The 10,237-nt window shown below is 42.3% G+C and overlaps 1 protein-coding gene across 1 annotated transcript in view; it reads right to left on the bottom strand.

Annotated features, from left to right (window-relative positions):
- reck (reversion-inducing-cysteine-rich protein with kazal motifs) overlaps positions 1-3,467 on the bottom strand; it is a 59,513-nt gene extending 56,046 nt beyond the window's left edge. The window contains exon 1 of the mRNA XM_048266903.1: positions 3,234-3,467. Within this exon, the coding sequence (XP_048122860.1) occupies positions 3,234-3,303 (70 nt within the window). The 5' untranslated portion in view covers positions 3,304-3,467. The remainder of the gene's footprint in view (positions 1-3,233) is intronic.
- Between the last annotated feature and the right edge of the window lie 6,770 nt (positions 3,468-10,237).

Here is a 10,237-nt window from a genome sequence, read left to right as displayed (position 1 = left end):
TATTTTAATTTCATTCATAAGATGGCACTGATATAGAATGTCATTTTAATTTCCCCAGAAAAGCCCTGCAGTATAAAGGCTCCACTTTTAAGACTACCAGCACTGGGAGCTCAGGCATTGTTTTTCTCCAACTTCTGGAACTGTTTAAAAGTTTGTACGCTGTGTGTGTGCGTGTGTGTGCCATCTTGCATGTGTTCTAATAATGTGTGTGAGAGTCTCTCTGTGTGTGTGTGTGTGTGTGTGTGTGTGTGTGTGTGTGTGTGTGTGTGTGTGTGTGTGTGTGTGAGTGAGTGGTGGTGAGTGTGTCTTCTTGTGTATGCACTAATGTGTATGTCATACTAAGAGACTGAGAAAAGTGCAGCTAAACTTGAACCTACAGGCCAAATTGTCGTAACCTGTCTCTCTGGTTATGAACACATAGACCACATGTGCAGCCCAGGTGTACGCATCTCCAGATAGACATCTACCCTCTGTGTGTGTGTATGTGTGTGTGTGTGTGCACATGCGTGTTTGCAGCTCCTGACCAGCATCAGGCCCTCCACACACACACACACATGCACACACTTGAATTTCTTGAATTTCCCTTGGGGATCAATAAAGTATATATCTATCTATCTATCTATCTATCTATCTATCTATACACACACACACACACACACCCTGAGTGCCCTGGCAATCACATCACACAGTGCTCAATTCTCATAAACACAGAGCAACAGCACTGAGGAACAGAGAAGAGGAAGAAAGCAGCAGCACCAGAGAACAGAGGGACAGCTGCGAGCCAACTAACTGCAATGCAGCACACATGTTCAGGTACAGGAAGGATATGGAGGGGTGTAGGGAGTGGCACACAATCTATATCTATATACTATAACATAGTATAACAATGTATTATTAACTTACATACTACATACTAATTATTCAGATTACGGCAGTGTGAAACTCTCTACTTACATATCCTTAACCCTACTTTTACTATCATTACAAGGATGCAGTAGTTAGCTTTTGTTACTCAATACACCATACATATACCATACTTAATGATGCAGCTACCATGACTCAGGGGCTATGGGATGTAGAGAGTGGCCAGTTGCAGTTGGCAGGGGTTGAGACAAGGAAAGCACCCTTCTGCATTGCATCGGTGATAGTTCTGATCCTGTCCATTCATATGATGACTTTAAACACCAGCACTGAGTTAATTTACAATGACATCTCAAGATGAAAAATAAAGGACTATGCTCATAAGCCTGTCCCGATCTACCACTGGCTCATCGAAAAGTATAGGATGGCTTAAAAAGTATTTCAAGTATAGTTCAGCTTTTAATGTTTAATAACTGTTTAATAAATGAGGCAAAAGAAAGACTTCCTATGCCTACTACAACTGTGTAATGAAAAAGTTGTACCGTCCTTGAAAAAACATTGCCTATAGGCCATACAAGTATTTTCATAATGTTGCAAACAAAACGTTTTACATAAGAACATGAAAGCAAATAGAGCCTACACATGAACATTTTTATATTAAGTCTTAAAAAAAAATGACCAGGCAGCCAACAGCTCTGATGCCAGAGAACACATGATATAGCCTACAACATGAACATATGACATTACTCTCACCACCACTGTGAGCTACTTACTCCTATATGTTCCTATAAGCGACAGATCTGTGTTCTAAAATAGCCTGGCCTTTAAGACTGTACATGTATATGGCGCTGTGACAAAGAAAGTCAAGGTTTTACACTTTAAAGGCTCGCCGCTGCACGCAAAATGTCAGGTAAAGATGTCATGAATTTGATCCGAGCCGTGGACTACAGCCCCTATTTTCTTTCCCTGCGCACTTTAGGGAAGTTAAATTGGTCGCAGATGCTTTCCCCTCAGAAAGCCAAAGTAGGTAACTACATCAACATATGCACCCCGGCCAGCCGAGATGTGATTACCTGCGTGGATTTCACAAAATGTATTACTTCATAAATGAGAAAATCCAAAGATTGGCCTAAACACATGACTGTGTGTCAATTAAGATTATTATATTCCTTTAAAACAACACAATTACTTAATTGATTCATTAGGGCAGTGTGCATTTTTTTTAATTATTATTTTCTTTCAAACAAGGCAATTAGCCGAACACGCAGAACCAAGCCCGACTTAAACGTGCCCTTCGCCAGCCCACTGTGACAGATGTCTTGTGTCAGTAACTGTAGAGGGATATTTACGCATAGTAATCCACATCCATGTCCGTGTGGACAAACAACTTCAAAGCGCCCATCAGTCCAGATGCTAATGTCGTAGAAAACACCCCAACCTTCCCTGCAGATGTTAGTTAGAAATTCCCATCAAAATATGAAGTAATGACCATCGAGGTTTTCGTTATTTATCTTGCGCCGCTAGTGGCCTCGCACTTTAACAAATGGTTAAGTAATGGCCATCAAATGGCTATGAGCGAACTGCTAACAATAGCCAGCGCAAACAAATGTGCGTGGAGACACTGCCACATGTTAACACGAAGCTGCTATTGTCACTATGAAAAGGGACAGTATGTTACACTAAACTGCGCTTTTGTCTAAAACATAGCCTAATGGACAGTTTTATTATGAATTTTGTTTTGCGAGTAACCAACTCCGATTGCGCATGACTAGATGCTGTGAAGTCTTCATGCATCACCCAGGAGAAACTTAACCTATCATGAGAGATGCTGGTTTTGATCTTTAAATACTGGGCGCGATAAAGTTAGCCTACTACAAATCAACAGCTCTAGACAACTAGAGTTGTTCGTGAGATAACCTTTTCAAAATATCGCTTGCAGAATTTTCACGAGTTAGGCTACCACTCCAGTTGTCAAAAACCGTGATAAAAATGTTGCTTGCTGTTGACGTATAAAGTTGATTATTGCGACCACTGCTACTAATAGGCCTACACCATTTGTTACAACGACATGCAGAGAAAGAAAAAAATTAGTTAACGTTGTGAATCACACGACTTAGAGGACATGTTACGAGAGTGAGCAGGATGCGAGGCTGAAGCAACAAGTTATCTCCGCTACACGCACCAAAATCAATCACAGCGGATGTAGCTCACTCTTACGAGCTAAAAGACTCCCTGTTGTTAATAATGAGTTATAAAATGTGAACATGTTTGTGTAATAACTCCATTACAACCGTAAAAATGCATACAAAAGAAATATTGCAACTAAAGCGGCGGCTCAGCAAGAGAACAAAACTACTGTAGATCGGACTTACCCTGAGCATGGGCGAAATAGTTGAAGTTGAGAGCTTGAAGAAAAATGATTATCTCAAAACACACATACATCTTATTGAAATCCTAAAGTGCATTGTGGAGTCAAACACAAATTAAACACTGCCGCTTTGACAAGCTCCATGAGACCATCGCTTGCGGGTAGGCTACATCAGTATTTGTAGCTCTCGTCCATGGTCCATACGTACACAGGCCGCACAGAGGAGATGGGAACTGGACCCTCGCCACTCCTTCGACTGAGCATGTGCAGACCGAAAAAAACGCCCGTTCTCCGGTGGCTAGAGGGTTGGGTTAACGGGGACTTGAGAAAGCAGGGAATTTGTCGGATACAGTTTTGAATGCAAAGGGTGGGGTGACTTTAAATCTTCATCAGGTCGTACTAATCTTATAGTTCATCAGCAGAAAGATATTTTGCACACTGACGCAGACTTAAGAGTTCCATAAATGTAAGTTTTTTTTTCTCGTGCAGTGTGTTGGCTTAAAAAAAGAAAACATTATTGCCACAACATAAGCTCCAGCTAACTCCTTTGGACCGAAATTACTACAGTAGGGCTACTCTGAGATCCAGAGGATGCAGGTTCTGAATCAGTGTCATAAGGTGATGTGATTCCTCAGACAAAGCTCTCTCTCACAGTCTGGATGGTGATTACAAATCCAGTATTTAAGTAACTTTTTAAAGTTGGTGATATGGGTGATAACTCATGGGGGTCATTAAAGCCTTAAAGAATGTGGTGCTAAGCTATAAATCAGACCTCTCTCCCATGATCCATTGCTGTGTTCCCTGTCAGCTGTGACACAAACAGTTCACATCAAAATCTGGCATGTGTTAGCTGACAAAAACAAACCTATTATCCCATGTCTAAAACCTTCAGCAAGATGTACATGTGCTGCCCTTGTGGTGCGTCTCAAGAGGGCCGAATCCAAATGCAAATGCATACATCCGACTCTCGCGTATGGGCACAGATGAGGAACACTCTTAAACTATAGGAGTTTCAGATGCTATGCTGAGGGAATGGAAGACGGGAGCAGCATTAATCACTGCTAAGAATACAAGGCAATAGCAACTGGTGACAGCACCATATTTCAAAATGAAAACAATAAACTGGAGCTGAAATCTTTAAAGTGTTTCCTATGTTAAACACTCATGCTCTATGTGCTAAATTTATGTTATATGCACAATGCATTTTGACACAATAGTAAATGTATAAACTAATAATAATAATTGCACAATTACGTAAATGAATAAACTTGTTTACATTAAGCAATTCATATATGCACAAGTAAGTGTATATGTACATATTCTATTTTTAAGTCTTTTTATGTTTAATGTTGTGTGTTGCTGGAGGATTAGCAAATTAAGAATTTCATTGTATGGTGCAACTGTTTTGCAACTGCTGCAATCTGTTTTCAATTGCATATGACAATAAAGAAAACATTCAAATATCATACAACATGCATTGCCACTGGGTTATTTTATATTTGTGACTCAATATGCCCCTACCACCGCCTTTTCAAATTGGCTGAGGCTTCTGTCCTTGCCTGAGAGTCAGATTTACAGCCGGACAGACATGTACGGACAGAGAGACTGTCTAACAGTAGACTGAATAGAGAGCAAATCCTCAGTCCTATAGTCTATGATCCTCATGAAAAGGCTGACATTTGAACTGAACAGCCAATCAAATGCACCCTTAACATCTGACAGCAGTGAGCATCCCATGGTCTTGATATGGTGTATGGCACCCCTTTGTTTGTTCATTTACAGAGATAGGATGGAGTCTGTTGAATGCAAACACACACACACACACACACACACACACACAATCTGCATTCTGATATTGGGACAGTGTATTGTTGCAAAATATCTTTAAGAAACACCAAAACACTGGGTGTTCATCATAATGGGCTTATAACCCCTCAGAGTGCCTTCTTCCTCTGATGCAAACATTGTGAGGCCAGCCCTAATGGTGTGTGGATGGGCTGTGTCACTGTTTTGTAGCAAGGCTCTTTAACCCCCCTGTGTGATTCGGGTGCCCCCCCTAACCTTCCGGGGCCCCCGGCCCTCAGTCACTTTATGGGGAACAAGACAGGGGCACAAGAGGAGCACGGCAGAGCACAATGGCGGCCCCCACTGCTAACATCCCCTAAGCTACAGGCTGAACACGCGGCCTCTGACCCCTGCACTGCGTGTTCTATAGGGGGCCAGACTTAGAATGGAGCTCAGATGGACTGCTCTAGTGATGGACAGCTCCGATATGGAGACACAGGAAGTAGGGGAAACAGAGCAAACTCTGTGAAAAGTTTTTTTCTTGTGCCTTTTTCCTTCTAGTCCAAAATAAAAAGTATTGTGCATATTTTACAAACCTAATATTGATCCAAATTGCAAATATTTGTTTACTCTTGTGGCACTTCTTACAAGTAAGTTAAAATATTTATATGCTTCGGTTTATGTTTTGAAAAAGACATTGTCTTGAACTTTGTTGACGGGAGACATTAAGTCATTTAGGCATGTGACTTGGGTTGTTTGTAATGGATGCTTTGAAGTAAACCCCAAGAAAACCTAACAAAAATCAGTGTGTACATAAATATCATTTGCAACAAAATCACGTCTCATTAAATTTCACAGGCTGAGTCGAAAGGGGATTTCAAACTCTCAGACAGAAATGAAAGCATGGCTTTTGTGCAGGCTGAGAGGACGCTTCGGGTGAGTCACACGATGTGAACAGGACTCCACTGGCCCTGGGTGCAGGCAGGTCAGCCCCGGATCCGGTTCAGATTTTAGGGTGGGACCGTAAATTTCATCGCTCCGGGTGATAAGGAATAATAAAAGACATAATAAGTAAAATATGAATGAACATTTAAGTGAAATAGCAAACACTTTTCTCCATTGTAAAGTTTTCACCAAAAAAAGAAGCCTTTAAAGACTGAGTTAAAAGAAACAGCAACTCTCTCTACCATCTCTTGTTGTGAGGAAACGCTTTCACACAGATGTGTAGACTTTTCCCAAAACTTGTATGTCCACAGTGAATTTAAAGTGTCTCTCTGACCAAACCCTTTGGACAGAATGACATTAAGCAATGCATATTTAATTGTCATCCAATCAGCAAAACAAATAAGAGCAAGATCTCTGTGAAATCTCCAACAGAGAAGCCACATGAAAGAAAATAAAAATAGCAATTCACACGAAAAGCTTTGGAGTTCACTAGTTTAATTTATAAAGCTGGCATCAGTTTATGTTAGAGGTCTCACGTGGTAATGATCAATGTGTGATGATGATGCAGTACAGCTAAGTGAAAACGGCAATCATGACACAATATGTCTATGATCATGACATAATACTACTATCTATTGGACACAATACTATCTAGTCATCTAGTCACTATCTTTTTATCTATCTATCTATCTATCTATCTATCTATCTATCTATCTATCTATCTATCTATCTGTCATTCTATCTAGTTATAAACCTATTTGTCAGACACAATTTATCTATCTATTGTTTGCACATCAGTCTGTGAAACTGACTGTCTCTAGCTACTGTAAACCAGTGTATATATACTGCTACTGTAAACCAGAGTATTATATGAATGCCGACAGACAGTATATGTGCACAATTCAGTCTGTGGAATCTAAGAGGTGAGTGAGGTGGCAGGAGGGGGAGTGCATTAGTGATCAATCACGAATGGTCGGAGGAGGGGGCGCTTTGATGTTGGCGGAACAGCCTCATTGATTACAGACAGAGGACACGGGCTGAAAGTGCATCAGAGAGTCAAACTGGACTACAAGAACCTCACTCTGTGTCTTACAATTTAGTGTGCGTGTGTGTGTGTGTCTCTGTGAGTGTGTGTGAGAAAGAGACAAAAATATTTCACTTAAATGACATATTCCATATGAATGTATATTTCTCTGTATGTGAAAAATTTGTGTGTGTGTGTGGGGGTTGTGAGTGTGTTTACATAAGACGTGTTCACTGCCTTGATGACCCTTGGTCATGACCCATCATGACTATTCTATTGCCTAAGCCATTGCACATCACATCCATTTTTACAATGTCTACTAGCTATGACTATGGAACAGCCTTTGACCACATAACCATGTGTTTACAAAGGAGAACCGCTACAATGTTACTCATGATTGGGCATTTACAGCTTTGAATGTGAATCACTGTCCAAGAATCTGATCAAAACTGCTAGCTTCAGAAAAGGTGAGGTATCAGAGAAGGGATTGTAATGATCATGTCATAATGACATTCTAAAACTATAATTACTTTAAAATGTGAATTATTGTTGTTATAGCGTTAAACATGATAATTATAAATGTTATCACGTGCAACTAAATTAAACAAGAGATACGACTTTAAAGCTAAAATAGCTTCACAACTGTCTGGTGAAAGGCCAGAGGTAATATGTGTCCTCTGAAAATGACTATTGTAAACCGCTTTAAAATTTCTCTGGATTATCCAGCATCTAAACCAGGTTTGTCAAAATGTCAGACAGAACACTTGTGTCAAAAATAGTGGCATTTTTTAAAAGTAGTCTCATGACGCCAGGGCAGCCTGTTGCACCTTTAAGCAGAGAAATCATAGGTGTGCACAGCTGCTAACCTCTCGCGGGTAGCGGGGGAGATGTGTGCCAGACGACTGTTTGAAGTCTGCGGCCACGGAAAGCCCTTTGAGCACGCCAGAGCTACGAGATTAAGTCGCATTTAATTAGTCAACGCACACAGCCCCGCTCTCTGCCGCACCTAGCCTACTTCTGAGTGCCGCTCCTTCACATCTTGCGCCTGCATCGGCTGTAATCACGGCACGTGTTTTAACGCACCCCGACCCTTTTTCAAGTGGTGGACTTGCCGAGGCTGCTTTGAAAGGGAACACAAACCAGGAGGAAACGGACTAACTTCCCCCGAATGTGGCTCGCACATGTCGCCCCAATAATCAGCCACAGGATGGGGTCCACCGCTTATATAAAGTCACGGCTATATTTAGACAAGGACCACGCATCATGAAACGACTCCACAACCTTCATTTACCCGTGACCGCACTTAAATATGTCCCGTAATCATAGGCCTCTCTCCTAATGACAACACACAGTGGTGTGCTCTGACTGGGTGGACGTGCACAACACACACACACACACACACACACACATCGCAGAAAACTCCACATTTGGTGTCCAAACACAGTGTATCATGGTCAGCAAAAGCTGATAGACAGAGACTGAAAACAAAGCAGCCAATCCATAATAAACTGGAATAAAAAAAGCAGGTGATTTAGAGTTCCTCAGAGGCATAAAGGATGAGACTGGCAGAAACTTCCATTTTACATCCATCTCAGCACAGGTGGTGTTTGAGCCAGGATTTATAATCAGGCTGTGTCTGCCACCATCATCAAACTGACTGTACCGAAGGGAGAGAGCAGGCACTAAACCTGCAGCTTGACCGCAACGCCAAAGAGCCAGGCCCGTTGGTATGGCAGTCAGAGCGCATACTCAACTGTAGTGACGGTACTCCATCACACTGCCCTCCCCTTCGGGAAGCTTGCCCATGCACTTCACGCACACTGGCGTCCCTCGTGCAACCACCAGCCGTACTTCTCCCATCCCGCACGTGCTTCACCCATCTCTGGGATCCCTCACCCTCCTATCCTGGGGGTCCCTTATACGGCTTACACATTGGGCAAGCTTCCGATGACCTCACGGCAAGCCATCCCAACTTCTAACACCATATGTAGTGAAGGGAGAGAGCAGTGACCCCACCCAGTCTTGAACCCGGGACTCGGGGGCACTAAACCTGCAGCTTGACCGAAAGGCCAAAGAGCCAGGCCCGTTGGTGTGGCAGTCAAAGCGCATACTCAACTGTAGTGACGGTACTCCGTCAAACTGACCCACAAGGACACACAATAAGTTGTCATCTCTCTAACCACCTCACTGTAGGCAACAGCACCATAAAAGAAATCCACAACATTTTTCTGAAATGAAAACATGATGAGATTAAAGGAGACGGCTTTGGCAGCCCTGCCTTTCTCTCCACAAGCAGAGAGCAAACCCATATGAGGAGGTGTGGGGTCAAACAGTAAGTGTGATGTGGTTGCCGTTGTCGTGAAACCACAGTGCCAGCCTCCAGGGTGGCAGACCTTGCCCAAGAAGGCACGCTTCGGAAAACAAAGCCATTCGGGCCCTCAGAGGCTGTTTTATAGGCCCTCTCGGAGTGGCGCTGAGATCCACTGAAGTTTAAGGATGTCAGCATTGGCGTCGTCGTCGACTGGCATGACTGGCAGCCATTAGCGTCATGATCTGTGTCCAAGACTGGCATGGAGGGTGTTTAAAATGCGGCCCTCATGTTTACGAGCGATGTGCTCTTAAAGCTCTTACATGCGATGTGCTCTTAAAGCCGGTCACCCAGCAATGTGTCAGGCCAAACAGTCACCCTCTGGCATCTTAAGTGACTTCATCACTTCATCCGAATGGAAAGTGTGATGTGTCATGGTACAGTGCCATTAAGTGACGCTTTAAAGGGCAGTTATTCACACCAACACATCATGAATTTCAGTATGAATAAAACATGCACAATAATTTAATATAAATTTAGGTTGAAGGTTGAGGTTAATTAAGGTTCACATTTACAGAATAAATTAACTGATGAATATATCCCTAACTGTCAGATATTCTGTACAATATATTGTTTAATGTAATGTAATGTAATGTAATGGCTGGCTGTCACCGATGTGTCCTCTGAGTTGCTCCGGAGAGACAGGTCCTTGTAATAATTGATGTATTGTAAGTCACTTTGGACAAAAGAGTCAGCCAAATGAATAAGTAAGTAAGTATGTAAGACTGCAACCTAAAACCCTCACTAAATGCACTGCTCATGTAAAACTGGTGTGACAGGATCCACAGTGAATCTAGACCGTCAACACAATAAAACCTTGCTCAGGTTAAACACTGGAAAATGCATTATCTAAGTATCAGTGGAAAACTGTGAGAGGAGTCAGAGG

This window comes from Alosa alosa, chromosome 16 (genome assembly GCF_017589495.1).
Source record: "Alosa alosa isolate M-15738 ecotype Scorff River chromosome 16, AALO_Geno_1.1, whole genome shotgun sequence".
NCBI classification, from domain to species: Eukaryota; Metazoa; Chordata; class Actinopteri; order Clupeiformes; family Clupeidae; genus Alosa; species Alosa alosa.
This window is presented reverse-complemented; position numbering and strand designations above follow the sequence as displayed.